This window comes from Somniosus microcephalus, chromosome 12 (assembly GCF_052327205.1).
Source record: "Somniosus microcephalus isolate GS21.2 chromosome 12, FLI_Smic_1.0, whole genome shotgun sequence".
NCBI lineage: Eukaryota > Metazoa > Chordata > Chondrichthyes > Squaliformes > Somniosidae > Somniosus > Somniosus microcephalus.
Genome location: NC_140998.1, coordinates 194,729,282 through 194,752,819, shown reverse-complemented (window position 1 = coordinate 194,752,819; position 23,538 = coordinate 194,729,282). Strand labels below are relative to the sequence as shown.

The 23,538-nt window shown below is 45.9% G+C and overlaps 1 protein-coding gene across 1 annotated transcript in view; it reads left to right on the top strand.

The window, feature by feature from the left end:
- The window catches only part of LOC147109842 (rap guanine nucleotide exchange factor 2-like), a 109,417-nt gene that overhangs the window by 73,117 nt on the left and 12,762 nt on the right, over positions 1–23,538 (top strand). Inside the window, 6 exon segments of the mRNA XM_086003900.1 lie at positions 135–337; positions 6,644–6,741; positions 10,817–10,825; positions 13,829–13,840; positions 15,589–15,679; positions 15,941–16,093. Coding sequence (XP_085860026.1) covers positions 135–337; positions 6,644–6,741; positions 10,817–10,825; positions 13,829–13,840; positions 15,589–15,679; positions 15,941–16,093 — 566 coding nt within the window.

Genomic DNA, 23,538 nt, shown 5'->3' with positions numbered 1-23,538 from the left:
GTCTGTCTGACTTACTGGAATGAGGCAGTGTTATTTTGAGCTTGAACAAGACTGACCTCAATCTGACTTTTGCATGTCCCAGTCATTGACCTTCCATGTTGAAACCAGCGGCATCTCTCTTTCCCCTGCAGCAGGTTGTTGAGCTACGGCAATACAAATGCTGCAATGCTGGACGAGAAACGGGTACGTCGCAGCTTGTTTCTCAATGCAAAGGAACTCTACGAAGATGCAAAGATGGCTCGGAAAGTAAAACAGTACCTTGCAAACCTTAACCTTGACATGGATGAAGAAAGCCTGCAGGCCTTGTCACTGCAGTGTGAGCCAAGTACTAAAAGATGTAAGTCACAGAACTTTTTTATATTCTTTGAGAAAACATTAATTAATTTGCATTGTATCAACAAATGAAGCAACCAGTAGTTCAGATTTCATTAGGCTGTGGGTTAAAGGAAACATTCAATTTCCTTCCAGTTGTGAAAAACAATAAATAACAATTTTGAAATGGTTTATTAAAATACTAGTAGTCTTGACTTTAAATATGATGTTTTGTTACAAAAGAAATAATTTATAATATGGTTCTTCTGTATAATTAAAATGAGATAATCCATTATGAAGTTAGGATTTTAAATTCTTTTTGTGATAGAACATCTGGAGCAATCTATAACATTCTTTCACATGCAGTGTTTTAACTAAAAATAATGCCTGAATGTTTACTTAAAACTTCAACCTTTAAGTATCAATTGAGTGCTCCCGATTCACGACTAATATGCCAATCCCATTCAGCAGGTTGAAGCTGCTGTCATTGCTGTTCAATTTGCAGGTCCAGTGAAATGACAATCACCTTGGGTGAACTGGTTTAAGTATTTAGCACTGAAATATGCACGGATATTACAGTTTAAACACTAGAAAGACTGCAATAAACCAACACTTAATTAAAAACATACTATGTTAAATATTTAATTCTTATTTATGGTATTAATGAGAAGTATTCCCATGGGGACCAATTTTGAAGTAAAACCAAAAAAATGTTTTTTGGACGATTTTAAGAGATATGATAAAGCAGTATCTTCCTATAAAAAGCATGATGAGGACTCGGATTTTGCAATCAGCGGCGAAGGAACAGCACTTGCCGTTCACCTTGCTGACATCTGCCCACAGAGTTTTGACCAGCTTCAGATTGCAGATTTGCTCTAATGAGACGTTTTTTCCAGAGCACCGCCCACTACAGGGGATCTGTGGCGTCTGTGAGCAGGTCAAGTAACAGCAAGGCTATTCAACCAATCAGATTGAAGAATCCTCACTGAGACACGCAGGGCTGGATTTTCAATGGGGCCTGGAGGCGTGATTGGAGGCATGGGGGGGGGTTAAAATCGCGAAAACTGGCGGGCGGGACCCCGCCGCCTGGTTCCCAACTCCGAGCAACTTTAAATCAGTGGAAGCCCTTGCGATTGACAAAAATATCTGGATTGCGATGGGGTGCCTTAAGGGCCACATGTGTGCAGTCAACGACGCCCTGCACCCTTGGAAAGCCTGCCAGATGAGCTATTCCAACCGCACGTGCCGTGACACTTGCTTGATCATTGGTGAAATGGATGTGATTGTGTGCGATGGCAAAGAGGGCATCGGTTAGCTGCGTGATGCAAGTGTGTGCGGCCGCCTGGGAGATGCCGCTGATGTCTGCTGCTGATCCCTGGAATGAGCCTGAGGCAAAAAAGTTGAGTGCGGTGGTGACTTTGACGGCCACTGCTAAGGGTTGTCCACTTGGTCCTCTGGCCTGCAGGTCTTTTTGCAGCATTGCACAGATGTCACCCACTACCTCTCGTGAAAGTCGGAGCCGCCTTTGGCACTGCTGCTCAGACATGTTGAGATAGCTGACCCTGTGTCTGTAGACCCTGTTTGGGTAGTATCTCCTGCGCCGACAGGCTTCCATGCGCTGGCCCCTTCTGGCCTGTGCATCTTCAGGTGGGTGAGCAGAAGCTTGGCGCTCCTGTTGTTGCTGCTGCTGTTGGTGCTGCTGTTGTTCCTAGTTCTGCTGGTGCTGCGGCTGGTCTTCGTCCTCATCTAATGTCCAGAAGGGAAGGAAATAAATGGCTCCCATGCTTCTGGTATGTGCCTCAGTTGAGGAAGCGCTCAGTGAAGGTGGTGAGAGGGGTTTCCCAGGAGGTCACACTGGAGATGGGTGTCAGGCTCCAAACTTCCACAGCTGTGGTTATGCCTTCTAAAAGTTCCCCCAGACCTGAGACTACAAAGTCCTGCCACCTGCAAATGATGGCTGATCAAATCTCCACTTAAATGGTTGAGCTGCAGCTGATAGTCAGCAATCCAATTGTACTCCCACCAGGTTTCACCGTCGTGTTTCAGAACAGGCGTGTTTCACGTGGGAAAAAGGTTAAAATTGCAAAGGCCTTTCAAAATGGCATTATAGAGGCAATTTAGTGCTTGGTAAGGGCCTTAATGGCCTATCCCGCATCTTGGAGGCGGGACGGAGACTTGACCATTAGACACGAATTAATGAAAATTGCTTGGAGGCGGGTTTGGCCCGCACGCCAGTTTTTGCAATTTAACCCCCCCCCCCCATACGCCTCCAATCCCGCCTCCACGGCCCAATGAAAATCCTGCCCATAGTGTATAGCATCGGATGTAAGATTACATCGGTGTTCTGGTGTTTTCCTCTTTACCTTTGGATGAAACTTTGCAGGACATTCCTCTGGGGAGTTGCATGGGTTGGGTTGAGTCCACAGTAGTGCAGATTTTACATGGTTTTAGAAAGGAATGGGCGAAATGGGACGTATTACCTTTCCTTGTTCCATGTTTTATCTTCTTGTGAGCATTGATCATTAATGAGGCTGCGATAATCTCATTTACATGTGCAGGTTCAACAACTCCAAGTCAGATCCCTTGACTATTTCAACAAAATGTCCATAATACCTACAGATAGATTTGAAATATGCAAAAATGTGTTAATGAGAAATCCTTTAAAGTTTTTCTTTTCGAAAGGTCCTGAGAGTGATACTTTTCCAAATTGGTGAGGACCAATATAATGACAAGGGTAGAAACTATCTAATGTAATTATCTTCATGGGCTCTGAATATGGTTACACTAACCCTTTTGTTAATTATTTTATTTTTTTGTAAGTATTACAATTAACAAGTAATATAGAGACAGGTTATATTGTAATTGTAGATGCTATACTGCCAAAAGTGCATGTTTAAAATCTCAATTTCTGGATTATTTGATAGTTAAATGGTTAAGATAATGCTTACAGAGCAGATTCATTGACTGTCTTGTACTGTAGCTGCATTAATTTTGTGGAATTTTGTTTCAGCCATGGAATTTATATAAAAAATTAATAGAAACACATTTGAGTATATTATACATTGCTGATGGTGTTTCAATTGGCAAGCTGTAAACCTAAGGGATCGGGTAACAGATGTCTTAAATCATGGAGAAGTGCAGTCAATATTTCAAATGGGATTATGCAGTAAAATGAAAACGTGTTTCATCTGTATCCATAAAATGTGACTTGCAAAGAGGAGAAAAAAATGAGTTACTTGGATTAGCAATACACATCCACATTAATTCTCGAGCCAACTGGATTGGCAGTTTGGAGAACCATAAAAGAGATTTTATATTGTAAATAAAGCATGATTCATTTTTTCAGTAAATTGTTATATAAAGGCTGAATAGTACACACAAAAAGGCAGAATGCTTACTTCCATGGAACAAATAGGCACAGCGAATGTTCGCAATGGAATCTTTATTTCATGAAAAGGTTATAACCAGACTTGAAAATAACAGAAATGCTGTATTGGGACTAAGTTGGAAAAAATGGCCCTTGGTAAAGTTTTTCTTGTGTCAATAATTTGCAGGCCTCTAGTTCACATTTCCATTGATGTGACTGAAAAATAATGCCCCATAGCATTTGGACACAAATAGCACTTTAAAGCTCTATTTCCTTTAAACCATTAGCATCTACCAGAATATGTGTATCTTGAAAACAGTACAAATCAGTATAGTTAATAAATTCTATTGCTGCACTCATTAATTCAGTAAAATTTGCTCACGAGACCTGGGGGTGGTTGACACATATTATGGTGGCTTCACAAAAGTGCCAGACAGTGAAATATATGGCCCAGTATTTGATTTTTAACAGTTAACTACTGATTTCCAATGGTGTTGTTTATGGGTAGTCCAAGGTCTGGCACACAGTTGTAATGTGTAGATTCTTCTGTGGAACTGTGTTCAACGTCCTTTTAAGGCCACTGCTCAGACACATCCTCTGAGGAAGTGTTTAGAATAGTCACATCCTCAGATCAATTAAAGGCTAATTATTGGTTGCAGTTGCTTAAAATTGACCGTGTTTGTAAATCCCTGATTCTTGCACTGACGGTAGGCCGTGTTAGGAAAAAAAGAGCAGGATTTGGCTAGCTTTCTTTTGCCTTTTTTAAAATACTTTTGACACTTTTGAAGTGCGACCTTTTAACGATGATACATTCTCACTGGATGTAAGACTTCGATGGCAAAGCACACGGGATATTGGACATGAAAACGGGTCGGCTAAAAACCCCACAAAGATCAGCATTGAAAACAGAAAAAGGTGCATAAAATAGAAAAGAAAAATATACTAGCAAAAATATACAATAAGTGCAAGAAATAAATGTAAAATAATTTATTTAAAAAAATTTATTCCTTGCACACTATTTTTAGGTATATTTTTGCTGTTTCAAAAAAAATTATTCAATGTTTATGTACTTTGCTGTTTTCTGTGCTGGTCTTTGTGGAGTTTGTTTTGCCCATCCCTTTTCCTGGCTACTTGGCTCTCTGCATGCCATAGAAACAAATTGCATATGATCCATTGCAGACTTGCACAATTGTAAAGACTGCAGTGAAAAAACATTTTGAAACTGCTGTGAAAAGAAAGAAACAATGAAAGGTTGCATGTAAAGTAAGACTAACTCCAGATGTGCCAAGAATAAAATCAGATTTGATTTCTCATCGGTGGTCGCTGGCCGACAGCTGTGTGACCCCCCTTGGCCCACAGCTGCATGACCCACCTTGGCCCACAGCTGCATGACCCACCTTGGCCCACAGCTGCGTGACCCCTTGGCCCACAGCTACATGACACCCCTGGCCCACAGCTGCGTGATCCCCCTTGGCCCACAGCTGCGTGATCCCCCTTGGCCCACAGCTGCGTGATCCCCCTTGGCCCACAGCTGCATGACCCCCCTTGGCCCACAGCTGCGTGATCCCCCTGGCCCACAGCTGCATGACCCCCCTTGGCCCACAGCTGCGTGATCCCCCTTGGCCCACAGCTGCGTCACCCCTTGGCCCACAGCTGCGTGACCCCCCTTGGCCCACAGCTGCGTGATCCCCCTTGGCCCACAGCTGCGTGATCCCCCTTGGCCCACAGCTGCGTGATCCCCCTTGGCCCACAGCTGCGTCACCCCTTGGCCCACAGCTGCGTGACCCCCCTGGCCCACAGCTGCGTGACCCCCCCCTTGGCCCACAGCTGCATGACCCCCCTTGACCCACAGCTGCGTCACCCCTTGGCCCACAGCTGCGTGACCCCCCTGGCCCACAGCTGCGTGACCCCCCCTGGCCCACAGCTGCGTGACCCCCCCTTGGCCCACAGCTGTGTGACCCCCCTTGGCCCACAGCTGCGTGACCCCCCTGGCCCACAGCTGAGTGACCCCCCTTGGCCCACAGCTGCGTGACCCCCCCCTTGGCCCACAGCTGCGTGACCCCCCTTGGCCCACAGCTGCGTCATCCCTCTGGCCCACAGCTGCGTGACCCCCCTTGGTCCACAGCTGTGTGACCCCCCTTGGCCCACAGCTGCGTGACCCCCCTTGGTCCACAGCTGTGTGACCCCCCTGGCCCACACGCATGTTCCCTACAGAGAAAAAAGATGGAGACACAAAGAGAAAAATAAGTAAGGCTAAAACAGCAAATCGAAAAACTTTAAAATCGACCATAATATATGAATATGAAATTTAAGCCAATCAGGTGCAATTGTGACACCCAAGATATGAGGACAGGGGCATGTGCGATATGCACTATTTCTTATATATTTTGATGCAAAAGTATGGCGAATAGGTAGTTCACTGGGTTAGAAAACTGTCTTCACTCTGCTCAGGACGTATCTCTGAAGCGAGTACATGGCTGGAATTAAAAGCTCACTCTGGTACAGCTCACTGGTGCTCCAGTTCATTGTACCAGTCTCAATAATGTTTTAAAAAGTAAAACTGAAAACTATATATTTTTTATTCCCCCTCAGCTGGAAGAAAAGATTTTTCAACCTTTTTTTGTGTTTATTCCTTTCCACAACTTGTAAAACTAAAGGACAACTATTGTTTCACAAACTGTCCTTTGCAGCTGTGAGTCTTGTGACCTGCAGCATGATGACATTGTTGCACGAGATGTTACACTTCTGAAACAAAAACAGCAGGGACCAAAAATAAAAATCAAATCAACTAATACCAAAGCATTTGAAACAAAGCTGAATTGCAGCATGTTTCATTCCCCCATTCCAAGAAATACATACCTTTATAAGTGACAGCAAGTTAAGTGATTTAAAAATTGTCAGTTGGAATCTTGCTTTTTCAATGAAATCTGTACATATGTAATTTCTTTCTTCATTGGTATCTAGTAGCCAAGAGCAGAGGAGAAAAGAAAGCAGGGAAACTTTCAGATACATCTCCAGTTGCTCCCAGATCAGGGGCACAGCATCAGAAGCAGCAGCAGAAAGTAAATCAGGCCCTCCAGGTCCCAGCTGTATCACTGTATCCATCACACAAGAACGTGCAATTTAAAGACCTCCCTCCATTTGGTAATAACATTTTAAAGAATAATTTGCTGCTCTGCTTTTGAACTAAGCGTTTGCTCTTTCCCTTCCACAAAGTGTGCTTGAAAAATAACCTGTCTGCAGAGCCATTTCAGTAAAATATCAAGTGCTTTTGTTCCAAAGACTTGTGAATTTGAATATCTTTTCTTTACAATTGTATATTTGTTCAGCATTATTTTGCTTTGTATGTGTTGAAATGAACAGGGTTACTTTAACTGCATTGCTATTCCAATTTCTGTCCTTCAGGTACCCATTCTCCTCAAGCTTTGAAGAAAATTCTGTCCTTGTCTGACGAAGCAAATTTGGATCGAAATAAAAAGCAGGCAGAAGATACTATATCAAACACATCATCCCAGCTGTCGTCTCCTCCTACATCTCCTCAGACCTCGCCAAGGAAAGGTAGCACCTTGGAAAGAAAATGCACCAGATCCAAAGATGTGCCCTTCCCAACCCTATGACAAAGCAGTGTATTTGCTAATGTGCTGTGGTACAAATACTGATAGGATTTGAGATTTCCAATCTGCTACAAGCAAATTTTTTCGTCTGCTTAGCCCATATGCCCAAATCTGTCGCATCACTCCCCTCTAGTGGTTATTCATATGTTATGTGCATTACCATGTCAATGGAAGAAGTGTGGTGTTTGCTAGTTTTAAGCAGCCCGATGCCTATCTTGCTCAAAACAGAAAGGAGCTCTGTTAAGTCCATGAATGATTGAGACACGGACTAGCAGGAGAGAAACAAACAAGTCTTTACTGGTGAAAGGCATAAACGAAACTAACCAACAGAGGCTCTCTAGCGCCTTTTATACAGGGGTGGTCACTGCCGGTATTGCAGTCTGAGACCAGTTATTCTCTTAAAGGTACATACACAACAATTCCTCCCCTTTTAGATAAACAGTACATAACATTCATTTAACACGAATGATAACGAATTACAATCACAATTACTGTTGCTAGATACATTGGTTAAGTTTAAGCAATTATAAGTTCGGTCTTTGAGGAGGCTTCCTGATTCTGTCTGGGTAACGCCTCTTTGGAGTATCAGGTTCTTCTGGCAATGTTGAGTCGGAATCAATGTCGTCGTTTGGTTCATCTGCTTCCAATATTACCGGTTCTGCGGTAGCTGCAATTGGAACGTCGATTTCATTACCAGGTGTATCAGATCGTGGTGTGGAGTTGACGTTGGTCAGCATGGCGTCTTACAATGCTCTCCCCAACGTCCACGGTATACATGAGAGGTCCTTGTCGTGTACAAATCGTTCCTGGCTGCCATTTCTCAGTGCGGTAGTCCCGGGCCAAAACTGGTTGACCTATCTTAAAACTCCTGGTCGGCCTTTCATTCATATTCTGAAACTGCCTGTTCTCCACATCTCTTCGGACGTTTGGCTTAACCAAATCCAAGCGGCATCGTAGTCTTCGATTGAAGAACATCATGGCTGGAGTTTGGTTGGTAACCGCATGTGTCGCATTCCGGTAGGCAAACAAGAAGTTGTCCACCTTGTGTTGTAGGGGTATATCTTCATTACACATTGCCTTGATAGCCTTCTTGAATGTTTGGACAAACCTCTCGGCCAATCCATTAGTTGCTGGATGATATGGGGCAGATGTGTAATGCTTAACACCATTGTTCTTTAAGAACCTCCGGAACTCTTCAGACACAAACTGTGGTCCATTGTCAGAGCAAATCTGTTCAGGCAGCCCATTCCTGGCGAATATGGTTCGTAAAACTGCGATAGCTTTTTCCGTGGTGGTTGAGGACATTTTTATTACCTCTGGCCACTTTGAATGTGCATCCACCGCAATTAAAAACATCGAGTCCATGAAGGGACCAGCAAAATCAATGTGCACCCTTTGCCATGGAGATGAGGGCCACTCCCATGGATGCAGAGGAGCTTGTGGTGGGGCGTTTTGGACCTTCTGGCATCCTGCACAGCTCTTGGTCATCTCTTCGATTTCTCTATCGATTCCCGGCCACCACACAAATGCTCTGGCTAAGCTCTTCATTTTTACCCCACCCAGATGACCCTCATGAAGCTCATTGAGCACTCTATCCGTCAACTTAGGTGGAATTACTACTCTGGATCCACACATCAAGGTTCCTCTGCACACTGACAGCTGTTCTCTTCTTGACGAAAATGCTGGCAGCAGTGGTTCGCCATGTGCTGGCCATCCCTTCACCGTTAAATCATAGACCCGTGATAGTGTCGGGTCATTCCGTGTTTCCTTTTCTATGTTTTCATTCGTCACAGGGAGACATTCGACTATGGTCGAGTGGAATAACTCCATTGGATCCACTGCAAGGTCTTCTTCTTCCACCGTCGGCAACGGTAGACGTGACAATCCATCAGCATTTCCATGCTGTTTAGTTCCCCTGTACTCGATGTCATATTGGTGTGCCCCTAGGAAAAGGGACCATCTCTGCAGCCGTTGTGCTGTCATTATCGGTACGCCCTTCTGAGGGTTGAAAATGGAGACAAGAGGTTGATGATCGGTTAGTAGAGTAAATTTTTGACCGTGCAGATAGTGATTGAACTTCTTCACCCCCCCACACTAGGCTGAGGGCCTCTCTGTCAATCTGGGCGTAGGTACGCTCGGCAGAAGTTAACGAGCGTGACACAAAAGCTATCGGCCTCTCCAAACCATCAAGGAATTTATGTGACAGTACCGCCCCAATGCCGTAGGGAGATGCATCATATGCCAGCCTGATTGGCAGTGCTGGGTTGTAGTGAGCCAATACTTCCTTCGAAGTGATTAAGTCCTTACTCTTCTGAAAAGCACGTTTACAATCATCGCTCCATTTCCATGCTACCCCCGTTCGTAGCAGGGCGTTCAGCGGTTGCAGAATTGTCGACAAATTCGGCAAAAACTTATGATAGTAATTCACCAACCCGAGGAATGACCTCAGTTGCGACACATTTTCAGGCGCTGGGGCCTTAACAACCGCTTCAATTTTGTCAGGGGACTTATGTAACCCCTCTTCATCAATCACGTGGCCACAATACGATATCTGTTTCTTAAAAAATTCGCACTTGGGGCGGTTGGCTCGCAGCCCATGTTCCCGTAGTCTAGTGAGCACCTGTTCTAGGTTGTTAAGGTGTTCACTGTCATCTTCACCTGTTACAAGGATGTCGTCCAAGTAACACTGAGTCCCCGGAATCCCTTGCAGGACTTGTTCCATCGCTCTTTGCCATATCGCCGGAGCCGATGCTACTCCGAATACCAATCGATGATATTGGTAAAGACCTTTGTGAGTGTTTATCGTGAGATACTTCCTAGAGGACTCTTCAACCTCCATCTGCAAATATGCTTGTGCTAGGTCAATTTTTGTAAAACGCTTCCCTCCAGACAGTGAGGCGAAGATGTCTTCTATCCTTGGAAGAGGATATTGTACTGTGTGAAGGACAGGGTTCACCGTCACCTTGAAATCCCCACAGATGCGAATCTTTCTTGGCTCTCCGGACTTATTGCTTAACGTTTTTTTCATGACAGGAACGATGGGTGTCGCCCACTCGCTCCAGTCGACCTTAGACAACACGCCCGCCTTTTCCAGATTCTCCAGCTCTGCCTTGACGGCTGGACCAATTGCATATGGTACCGGTCTCGCTTTGAAAAACTTGGGAACTGCATTCTCTTCTATTTTTAACGAGGCGGTTACGCCTTTAAGCGTGCCCAGTTCTTGTTGAAATACCTCTTTGGCGTTAGCTAAGATTGTTGACAATCGTCCAGGAGTGACGTCTTCATCTTTTTTACCATCCACCGTCATTGCATGAATGGAATGCCAATCTAAGTTTATCTTCCTGATCCATTCCCGTCCCAATAACGGTGGTCCACCATTTGGCAGTATGTAGAGATACAATTTCCGTATTTTCTTGCCATTGTATTCGACAGGCACCCTTATTTTTCCTCTGGGGTATACTTTTTGCCCCGTATACGTCGTCAAGACGATGGATGTCTCTCTCAAGGGTATGTGTGAAAATAGCCGCTCATAGTCTCGTCGATTCATGACGGTTAGCGCTGATCCTGTATCCAATTCCATTTTAACTTGGGACCCTGCTATTGTGAGGGTGACCCAAATGGTTCGGTGATCCTCTTTTGCGATTACATTGTGAAGTTTGAGACAGCCTAATCTCCTGTTCTCGGATTCACTGTCGCTCATCTGGTCTTCAGAACTACTGTCCGTCATCTTTTGTACTTTCTTGTACGGTTCCTTAGTAGCCTTTTTGTTGTCGCTGGTCTTCTTCCCAGACCTACAAACTCGTGCAATGTGTCCAATCTTCTCGCATTGTCTGCATATTTTGTCTTTGGACCAGCAGTCCTTCTGGTCATGGTTAGTTCTGCCGCAGCGATAACATTTTGCAAATCCCCGTGTCATTTCGTGGGTGCTGTATTCCTGTGGTTTTTGTTGAATTTCTGCAGCTCCCCTGGCTGCTGCTTCATACGATACTGCCACGCTGAAAGTCTTATCTAGCGTCAGCTCTTTTTCTGCGAGTAACTTCTTCTGTGTTCCTTCACTCAGGAGTCCACAGACAAATTTGTCCCGTAGGGTATCTGCCAGTCCTGCTCCGAACTGGCAGTGCTTTGATAGCTTGTGTAGTTCCGTAAGATACTCAGCATTGCTCTCATCTTTGTGCTGAGTTCTCCTGTGGAATTTAAATCTTTCTGCTATCAACAGCGGTGCAGGGTTTAAGTGCTCCTGTAGAACAGCAACAATTTCGTTAAAACTCTTCGCCTTCGGTTTGGCTGGAGTAATCAGATCCCGCAATAGACCGTACGTTCTAGCGCCCATTACGTTTAGCAATATTGATGCCTTTTTCCCCTCCGCTATTTAATTTGCCTCGAAATATACCTCGACTCTTTCCACATACGTGGTCCAGTCCTCTAATGTATTATCAAAAGCAGTGATACAGCCAGTCTTCGGCATCTTGCAAATCTAAAATGGCGCCTCCCGCGCTTTGCCTTCTTCTCTGATTTAACAAAATGGCGCCTCCCGTGCTTTTCCTTCTTCCCCGCTGTTGTTAGCGCTGCTTTCCACGGTTTCTTGCGCATATTCTTTTTCTTTTATTATTTTCCCGTCGTGGAGCGGGCCCTCTGGAACACTTCCCTCCCTCTTCTGAGGTCCGAACACTGCCCAGCTTCGAAACACCGGCCGCGCCCTGTATGCTCCACCCTCTCTCTCTCCTTGCTTCCCGACTCGCTGCCCGGCCCCGCTGCAGCCCAGGAAGGATCAGAGCACTACCTGCCACCAGCCTGATTAGCTGGGAAACCACGGACCGAGGAACCCAGCCTGGCTCTGGAAAGTCGCTCCTGCAAAGCCTTGAACCCAATGATTGACGGTCGACGCCCGTTCCTCGAGTTTCAATGGACTCTTTTTTTTCTTCCGACCTTCAACGTCGTCGGAGCTGCTGCTGAGTTGCAGGTAAGTTCTTTCTAACTTGTCGCCAGTGTTAAGTCCGTGAATGATTGAGACACGGACTAGCAGGAGAGAAACAAACAAGTCTTTACTGGTGAAAGGCATAAACGAAACTAACCAACAGAGGCTCTCTAGCGCCTTTTATACAGGGGTGGTCACTGCCGGTATTGCAGTCTGAGACCAGTTATTCTCTTAAAGGTACATACACAACAAGCTCCTCATAGTAGAGTATGATGATAAACATGGCTGTACTGACAAATAGCAAAACTGTTTTACAATAACGTTTTACATTAAACACACTATTATTCTTAATTATTGCAGTATTAAAAATACCATAACATGCATTTACACACATCCAATAATATTATCTCTAATACAGCCGACTCCAGGTGCTTTGTAAATGTAATTCGTTGGAATGGTGTAAATAATTCAGCTGTTTTTTTTGCCTCGTAGAAATAGTTTAAATTGCCACAGATACATTTACTACATGTTGAAAGTTTGCACCTCTTCATTTCAAACTGCAACTGACCAGCATGGCACTCAACTCCCATTGTAAATTGGGAAAAAGTCCTGTTTCTCCTGTTGCTATTTGTTGGCTCAGGTCTTGTACTGCATAATTACATGACCTTGGGATACCATTAATGTTGAAATATTTTGCCACCATCGCTGCATTGACTAATAGCTGCTTAGCTAACTAATGTAGCACGATAGAATCTAGTGTTTCACCAGTGAGTTAGACGATCTTTTAGTTCAGTCTGTATGTTTCTGTATGGAAGGATTCAATATGTACTTGAATGAAACCATCATCTCACCAGTAACATGGAACACATTATCAATAGGAATTAGACTGAATCTCCACAAGAACACAATGGAAAGCTGTCCAGTGCTGCTTTCAGGATGTTGAAAAACATTAGATAAACAACTTTTTCCATTTTTAAGAATTCTGACCTCTCCCAAGCTGTACCTCATTCAATAAGCAGTGCTTATATTTTTCACTGTTATGTAATTAAAGATTACTCTTAAACTACAGACTGACTCCAGATATTCACCAGAGTACATGACTGTGAAAATGAGCACTCTCCTTTCAGTAATATTTATTTCATACCTTTTTATGAATATTATATCCTTTTTCATATTTTTCATTTGTTGCTTTTAATACAAGTGCAAAAAATTGGTAGTATACAGATAACATCCAGCATGAGGGCATGTCATTTAACAGTGTAGTCCTTAGCCCATGCCAGGATATGGCTGTATCTGATGCCAGTGTTGTAGCTGTACTGGAACAGCTTGGCTAGAAGTGCAGCTAGTTCTGGAGCACAAGTCTTCAGCACGACAGCCGGGATGTTGTCGGGGCCCATAGCCTTTGCTGTATCCAGTGCGCTCAGTCATTTCTTGATATCACGTGGAGTGAATCAAATTGGCTGAAGACTGGCTTCTGTGATGGTAGGGACCTCAGGAGGAGGCCGATATGGATCATCCACTCAGCACTTCTGGCTGAAGATGGTTGCAAATGCTTCAGCCATGTCTTTTGCACTCACGTGCTGGGCTCCACCCTCATTGAGGATGGGGATATTCATGGAGCCTCCTACTCCCGTTAGTTGTTTAATGGTCCACCATATTTACGACTGGATGTGGCAGGACAGCAGAGCTTTGACCTGATCTGTTGTTTGTGGGACCACTTAGCCCTGTCTATGGCATTCTGCTTCTGCTTTTTAGCATGCAGTCCTGTGTTGCAGCCTCCCCAGGTTGGCACCTCATTTTTAGGTATGCCTGGTGCTGCTCCTGCACTCCTCATTGAACCAGGGTTGGTCCCCCGGCTTGATGGTAATGGTAGAGTGAGGAATATGCCGGGCCATGAGTTTACAGTTTGTGGTGGAATACAATTCTGCTGCTGCCCCACAGCGCCTGGCTCACAGCTGTGTGACCCCCCCGGCCCACAGCTGCGTGACCCCCCTGGCCCACAGCTACGTCATCCCCCCTTGGCCCACAGCTGCATGACCCCCCTGGCCTACAGCTGCGTCATCCCTCTGGCCCACAGCTGCGTGACCCCCCTTGACCCACAGCTGTGTGACCCCCCTTGGCCCACAGCTGCGTCATCCCTCTGGCCCACAGCTGCGTGACCCCCCTTGGCCCACAGCTGCGTGACCCCCCTTGACCCACAGCTGTGTGACCCCCCTTGGCCCACAGCTGCGTGACCCCCCTTGGCCCACAGCTGCATGACCCCCCCTTGGCCCACAGCTGCGTGACCCCCCTGGCACACAGCTGCGTGACCCCCCTTGGCCCACAGCTGCGTGACCCCCCCCCTTGGCCCACAGCTGCGTGACCCCCCTTGGCCCACAGCTGCGTGACCCCCCTTGGCCCACAGCTGCGTGACCCCCCTTGGCCCACAGCTGCGTGACCCCCCTTGGCCCACAGCTGCGTGACCCCCCTTGGCCCACAGCTGCGTGACCCCCCTTGGTCCACAGCTGTGTGACACTCCTGGCCCACACGCATGTTCCCTACAGAGAAAAAAGATGGAAACACAAAGAGAAAAATAAGTAAGGCTAAAACAGTAAATCGAAAAACTTTAAAATCGACCATAATATATGAATATGAAATTTAAGCCAATCAGGTGCAATTGTGACACCCAAGATATGAGGACAGGGGCATGTGCGATATGCACTATTTCTTATATATTTTGATGCAAAAGTATGGCGAATAGGTAGTTCACTGGGTTAGAAAACTGTCTTCACTCTGCTCAGGACGTATCTGTGAAGCGAGTACATGGCTGGAATTAAAAGCTGACTCTGGTACAGCTCACTGGGGCTCCAGTTCATTGTACCAGTTCAATAATGTTTTAAAAAGTAAAACTGAAAACTATATATTTTTTATTCCCCCTCAGGTGGAAGAAAAGATTTTTCAACCTTTTTTGTGTTAATTCCTTTCCACAACTTGTAAAACTAAAGGACAACTATTGTTTCACAAACTGTCCTTTGCAGCTGTGAGTCTTGTGACCTGCAGCATGATGACATTGTTGCACGAGATGTTACACTTCTGAAACAAAAACCGCAGGGACCAAAAATAAAAATCAAATCAACTAATACCAAAGCATTTGAAACAAAGCTGAATTGCAGCATGTTTCATTCCCCCATTCCAAGAAATACATATCTTTATAAGTGACAGCAAGTTAAGTGATTTAAAAATTGTCAGTTGGAATCTTGCTTTTTCAATGAAATCTGTACATATGTAATTTTTTTCTTCATTGGTATCTAGTAGCCAAGAGCAGAGGAGAAAAGAAAGCAGGGAAACTTTCAGATACATCTCCAGTTGCTCCCAGATCAGGGGCACAGCATCAGAAGCAGCAGCAGAAAGTAAATCAGGCCCTCCAGGTCCCAGCTGTATCACTGTATCCATCACACAAGAACGTGCAATTTAAAGACCTCCCTCCATTTGGTAATAACATTTTAAAGAATAATTTGCTGCTCTGCTTTTGAACTAAGCGTTTGCTCTTTCCCTTCCACAAAGTGTGCTTGAAAAATAACCTGTCTGAAGAGCCATTTCAGTAAAATATCAAGTGCGTTTGTTCCAAAGACTTGTGACTTTGAATATCTTTTCTTTACAATTGTATATTTGTTCAGTATTATTTTGCTTTGTATGTGTTGAAATGAACAGGGTTACTTTAACTGCATTGCTACTCCAATTTCTGTCCTTCAGGTACCCATTCTCCTCAAGCTTTGAAGAAAATTCTGTCCTTGTCTGAAGAAGCAAATTTGGATCGAAATAAAAAGCAGGCAGAAGATACAATATCAAACACATCATCCCAGCTGTCGTCTCCTCCTACATCTCCTCAGACCTCGCCAAGTAAAGGTAGCTTCTTAGAAAGAAAATGCACCAGACCCAAAGATGTGCCCTTCCCAAACCTATGAAAAAGCAGTGTATTTGCTAATGTGCTGTGGTACAAATACTGATAGGATTTGAGATTTCCAATCTGCTACAAGCAAATATTTTCGTCTGCTTAGCCCATATGCCCAAATCTGTCACATCACTCCCCTCTAGTGGTTATTCATATGAAATTTGGGTCCCCACGGGTGAGTACGGGCTGGGTACTCACGCGTAGGGTCAACAGAAGTGCCGGTTTCGTGCATGCACTGCGCATTCGCGGGAAACCAGTGTAATGATATCAGCAAATAGTGATGGTATTTGCCTGTTTGATTATGATGCCTTACCAGCATATTTGCCTGTGTGATTACTTATGCCTTACCAGCAGAGGGCATGTGAGAGAGAAGCAGTTTAGTTTTAGTTTCGTTTTAGATAGATCTCTAAGATGGTGTCTCCTGTAATGCTGTTAAGATAGTTAAACAAACTTTAGATTAAAATAGAATCTCTTTCATCAATGTGTCGTCATTGAACCCACAAAGAAATCAATACAACCAGAACTTCCGTTCCCTTGAAAGAAGGGATTCACAGGTCAAACGCATGCGCCGGAGAGGCAGCACGTATGGCTGGAACTTAGAGTCATAGGCCTAGAAATTAGCTATAGCCCCGCCAGCTCGCTGGCGGCCAGAATTTACCACTGGGCGCGGAGCCACTCGCGCCCAGCCGATACAGTTTCAGCGCCCAAAGTCGAGGACGGCCGCTGTTCAAGGGTGTGGCCGCCCCTGCTTGGGGCGCTGAAACTGAATATCGGTGCGCTAGTGGCCGCAGCGCCACCCGCAGCGGAGCGGCAGGCTGCGGTACTGCAGGCCTTCCTCCCTCTCTTAAGGGGGAGGTGCCTGCAGCAGCCGGAGCCCCGATCGCGAGTGCCGGCAAAAGAGCCCGGCACAATGGAGAAGTGCCGGGCTCCCGGAAACCAGCCGGCAATGCCACGGGGGGGGGTGGGGTGGAGGAGGCCGGGGAAGGAGGTGCGGGCAGGCGGCCGCCGAAAAAGCGGCCGGCCGCACCTTCACCTTAAAGCGCCCCACTAAGGCTGCTGTACGGACCCGGTCTCCGAATGTTATTAGCGGCTGCCACGGAAGAGGCGGCCGCTACTGAAGATGGGGATCGGGCCAGTGTCGGGGCGGAACCGGGGCGCTGCGCACACCGATGACGTCATCGGTGGCGGCGCAGCGCTAATGGCTACCGCCGCAATTAGCGCGTCAATGAAGTTCGCCCGAAGTTTGCAGACTGGCGCAGAAGCCCTCTTTGGGGGGTAACTGGGCGCAAAGCCCACTGAATTTCTAGGCCAAAGAGTCATAGAGTTATACAGCACAGAAAGAGGCCCTTCGGCCCATCGTGTCTGCGCCGTCCATCAATCCCTGTCCAGTCTAATCCCATTTTCCAGCATTTGGTCCGTAGCCTTGTATGCAATGGCATTTCAAGTGCTCATCCAAACGCTTCTTGAATGTTATGAGGGTTCCTGCCTCTACCACCCTTTCAGGCAGTGAGTTCCAGATTCCAACCACCCTCTGGGTGAAAAAGTTCCTCCTCAAATCCCCTCTAAACCTCCTGCCCCTTACCTTGAATCTATGCCCCCTTGTTATTGACCCCCCTACTAAGGGGAAAAGTTCCTCTTTATCTACCCTATCTATGCCCCTCATCATTTTGTACACCTCAATCAGGTCCCCCCTCAGCCTTCTTTGCTCCAAGGAAAACAACCTCAGCCTGTTTAGTCTTTCTTCATAGCTGAGGCGCTCCATCCCAGGTAACATCCTGGTGAATCTTCTCTGCACCCTCTCCAAAGCAATCACATCCTTCCTATAGTGAGGCGACCAGAACTGCACACAGTACTCCAGCTGTGGCCTCACCAGCGTTTTGTACAGCTCCATCATAACCTCCCTGCTCTTATATTCTATGCCTCGGCTAATGAAGGCAAGTATCCCATATGCCTTTTTAACCACCTTATCTACCTGTTCCGCTGCCTTCAGGGATCTATGTACATGTACACCAAGGTCCCTCTGACCCTCTGTACTTCCTAGGGTCCTACCACTCATTGTGTATTCCCTTGCCTTATTTGTCCGTCCAAAATGCATCACCTCGCACTTTTCAGGGTTAAATTCCATTTGCCACTTTTCCGCCCATCTGACCAACCCGTTTATATCGTCCTGTAGCCTGAGGCTTTCCTCCTCGCAATTTACCACCCCACCAATTTTCGTGTCATCTGCGAACTTACTGATCATACCTTTTACATTCTCATCCAAATCATTTATGTAGATCACAAACAGCAAGGGACCCAGCACCGATCCCTGAGGTACCCCACTGGACACAGGCTTCCAGTCACAAAAGCAACCTTCGACCATCACCCTCTGCCTCCTGCCACTCAGCCAGTTTAGGATCCAACGCGCCAAGGCACCCTGGATCCCATGGGCTCTTACCTTCTTGACCAGTCTCCTATGCGGGACTTTGTCAAAAGCTTTACTGAAATCCATGTAAACCACATCCACAGCATTTCCCTCATCCACACACCTAGTCACCCCCTCGAAAAATTCAATCAGATTGGTCAGACATGATTTACCCTTGACAAAGCCATGCTGACTATCCCCGATTAATCCTTGCCTCTCCAAGTGGAGACTAATTTTGTCCCTCAGAATTTTTTCCAATAATTTCCCTACCACAGATGTTAGGCTCACCGGCCTGTAATTCCCTGGTTTATCCCTGCTACCCTTCTTGAATAATGGTACTACGTTAGCTGTTCTCCAGTCCTCTGGTACATCCCCTGTGGCCAGAGAGGTTCTGAAAATTTGTGTCAGAGCCCCTGCAATCTCCTCCTTTGCCTCACACAACAGCCTGGGATACATCTCGTCCGGGCCTGGGGATTTATCCACTTTTTGGCCTGCTAAAACCGCTAGTACCTCCTCCCTCTCGATGCTAACATGTTCAAGTATGTCACAGTCCCCTTGCCCGATTTCTATGTCTATATCGTCTTTCTCCATAGTGAACACAGATGCAAAAAATTCATTTAAAACCCCGCCTACATCATCTGGCTCTACACACAGATTGCCACTTTGGTCCCTAGTGGGCCCTACCCTTTCCCTGGTTATCCTCTTGCCCTTAATATACTTATAAAACATCTTAGGATTTTCCTTTATTTTGCTCGCCAGTGTTATTTCATGGCCCCTCCTCGCCCTCCTAATTTCTTTTTTAAGTATGCCCCTGCACTTTTTATACTCCTCTAGGGCTTCCTCCGTCTTTAGCCTTTTGTAACTGCCAAAAGCCCCCCTTTTTTTTCCTAATGCATTTTTGTATATCCCTTGTCATCCAAGGTTCCCTTTGCTTGTTGGTCCCACCCTTGACCTTTACAGGAACATGTTGGCGTTGTACTCTCTCTATTTCCCTTCTGAAAATCTCCCACTGCTTTGATGTGGATTTTCCTATAAGTAGCTGCTCCCAGTCCACTTTGGCCAGATCCTGCCTTATCATATTAAAATCGGCCTTCCCCCAATTTAGAACCCTTATTTCCGGGCCGTCTTTGTCTTTTTCCATGACCACCTTAAATCTCACCGAATTATGGTCACTGTCGCCAAAATGCTCTCCTACTGACACTTCCACCACTTGCCCGGCTATATTCCCTAGAATTAGGTCCAGTACCGCCCCCTCTCTTGTAGGACCTTCTACATGTTGGCTCAAAAAGCTCTCCTGGATGCACTTTAAGAATTCTGCACCCTCTAAGCCTTTCACACTCTGACTATCCCAATTAATATTGGGGAAGTTGAAATCCCCCACTATTATTACCCTATTATTTTCGCACTTCTCTGAGATTTGCCTACATATCTGTTCCTCTATCTCCCCCTGACTGTTTGGGGGCCTATAGTACACTCCCAGCAAAGTGCTTGCCCCCTTTTTGTTTTTAAGTTCTACCCATATGGCCTCATTAGAGGAACCCGCTAATATATCATCCCTCCTTACAGCAGTAATTGATTCCTTAATTAATATTGCAACGTCCCCTCCCCTTTTACACCCCCCTCTGTCTCGCCTGAAGATTCTATACCCCGGAATATTGAGCTGCCAGTCCTGACCCTCCCTCAACCATGTCTCCGTGATAGCAACAATATCGTACTCCCATGTGTTCAACAACAACTTCAGTTCATCCACCTTATTTGCAAGACTCCTTGCATTAAAATAAATGCCTTCCAGCCTTGCCATATTCCCTTTTGCCTTCACATATTTGCTCTGCCTTCCCAGCTGACTTGTTTTTTCCTCCGTATTTGGCTGTAAATCACCCCCTACTATAGTTCCACTCTGTATCCCATCCCCCTGCCAAGTTAGTTTAAACCCCCCCCAGCAGTTCCCCGCAAGGATATTGGTCCCCCTCTGGTTCAGGTGTAAACCGTCCGACTTGTACAAGTCCCACCTTTCCCAGAAGCAGACCCAGTGATCCAGGAAACTAAAGCCCTCCCTCCTGCACCATCCCTTTAGCCACGCATTCATCTGTTCTATCTTCCTATTCCTATACTCACTAGCACGTGGCACCGGGAGTAATCCAGAGATTACAACCTTTGAGGTCCTGCTCTTTAATCTTCCACCTAGCTCCCTAAATTCTTGCTGCAGGACCTCATCCCTCTTTTTACCTATGCCGTTGGTACCAATGTGGACCACGACCTCTGGCTGTTCACCCTCCCCCTCCAGAATGCCCTGCAGCCGCTCAGTGACATCCTTGACCCTGGCATCAGGGAGGCAACAAACCATCCTGGATTCACGTCTATGGCCACAGAAACGCCTATCTGTTCCCCTTACTATAGAATCCCCTACCACTATTGCTCTCCCACTCTTTTTCCTCCCTTCCTGGGCAGCAGGAGCACCCCCAGTGCCAGGAAGTTGGCAGCTGCTGCCTTCCCCTGGTGAGTCATCCCCCTCAACAGTATCCAAATCGGTATACCTGTTTCTTCTTCTTTTTTACAGGTTTCTCCAGGAGGGTAAGTCTCCAGCAGCTACGCTTTTAAAAAGCAGTCGCAAGGCCTGCTTTTAACAAGGTAAGTGGTGTATTAAGTAAAATTGAAACATTTTTTCCACAGGTTTTTTATTTTTAAATACTTTAAAGAAAGGTAAGTTTGTTTTTAGCCCTGTTAAAAAGTGTAATTAATTTTTTCAAAAATTTAAGTTATTGTTTAAAATAGTTATTTTATGTAATTTATAGTTATTTTTAAAATGTGATTTAAAAAAAAAATGTATTTGAAGTTTTAGTTATGTTTTGGGGCCGATCTCTAATTCATAGATTTGACAAGTCTTCCTGTCAAATCTATGAATAGAGATCCCCTGCTACGATTGGCTCTCCATGGCCCACATGATCCCAGGGGACACTTCGAACTAACTGCGCCCCTGGGATACACAAGCACTGCGTGCCGGCAGTTGAAGGAGGCCCAGGATCGGAATCCGATGCGGGCCCACAGCACAACGGCCGACGCGCTAGGTAAGTGCAGGTCGGGAGCTTGCACCCGCGGAAAGCCTCCGACCCAAATTTCTGGCCCATTATGTGCATTACCATGTCAATGGAAGAAGTGTGGTGTTTGCTAGTTTTAAGCAGCCCAATGTCTATCTTGCTTGAAACAGAAAGGAGCTCCTCAGAGTCTGATGATAAACATGGCTGTACTGACAAATAGCAAAACTAGGTCCTTTGCAGTCAGAATCAGGGGAATTTATAATGGGGAACAAAGACATGGCAGACCAATTAAATACATACTTTGGTTCTGTCTTCACAAAGGAGGGCACAAATAAACTCCCAGAGATGTCGGGAAACATAGGGTCTAATGAGAGGGAGGAACTGAATGAAATCAGTATTTGTAGGGAAATGGTGTTAGGGAAATTGACGGGATTGAAGGCCAATAAATCCCCAGGGCCTGATAATCTACATCCTAGGGTACTTAAGGAAGTGGCCCTAGAAATAGTAGATGCATTGCTGGTCATCTTCCAAAATTCTATAGACTCTGGAACAGTTCCCATGGATTGGAAGGTAGCTAATGTAACTCCACTATTTAAAAACGGTGGGAGAGAAAAAAGGGGAATTACAGACTGGTAAGCCTGACATCGGTAGTGGGGAAAATGCTAGAGTCCATTATAAAAGATGTAATAGCAGAGCACTTGGAAAACAATGACAGGATCGGACAAAGTCAACATGGATTTACAAAAGGTAAATCATGCTTGACTAATCTACTGGAATTTTTTGAGGATGTAACTGCTAGGATAGATAAGGGAGAACCAGTGGATGTGGTGTATTTGGACTTTCAGAAGGCTTTCGATAAGGTCCCGCATAAGAGACTAGCATGCAAAGTTAAAGCACATGGGATTGGGGGTAAGGTACTGACTTGGATAGAAAACTGGTTGGCAGACAGGAAGCAAAGAGTTGGAATAAACGGGTCTTTTTCCGAGTGGAAGGCAGTGACTAGTGGGGTACCGCAGGGATCGGTGCTAGGACCCCAGTTATTCACAATATATATTAATGATCTAGACAAGGGAACTAGATGTAATATCTCCAAGTTTGCAGACGACACAAAGCTGGATGGGCGTGTGTGCTGTGAGGAGGATGCAGAGAAACTCCAGTATGATTTGGACAGGTTGAGCGATTGGGCAGATGCATGGCAGATGTAGTATAATGTGGATAAATGCGAGGTTATCCACTTTGGTGGCAAAAACAGGAAGGCAGATTATTATCTGAACAGCAATAGATTGGGAAAAGGGGAAGTGCAATGAGACCTGGGTGTCCTTGTGCAGCAATCGCTGAAGGTAAGCATGCAGGTGCAGCAGGCGGTTAAGAAGGCAAATGGTATGCTGGCCTTCATAGCGAGGGGATTCGAGTACAGGAGCAAGGATGTCTTGCTGCAGTTGTTCAGGGCCTTGGTGAGACCACACCTTGGGCTAGAAATTTGGTATCGCCCCATTTGGGGCGCTAGTCCTGGCAAAGCGCAAAGTTTAGCGCCAGGCACAATTTAGTGCCACCTAGAGCGATATTGGGTTGCAGCACCCCTGAAGGTGATTGCGGCGCTAAATCAGGCGCTGCACGAGACTCCTAAGGCGCTAACCTGGCGGCGCAACCCAATTTCGCGGCGGGGGGGCGCAGCGCAGGTGCTGTCAATAATCACTTTCCCTGAGACACACTGGCGCCGGCCAGCTCTTAAAGGGGCTGGTCAATTGGCATCACCAGACACACTCACTGCCTTGTAGGCGTTCAAATCGGTGGGAGCCTACCTGTGGCGCACCAGCCTAGCATGACATGGAAAGGGTGAGGCAGAGGGCGGAACGCCTCACTGATGGGGCATTGGATGCTTTGGTTGGCGCAGTGGAATCAAGGCCAAGGAAGATGGTCGGAATGTGATGTATGTTTTAGACAGTCTCCCGGGTGTGAG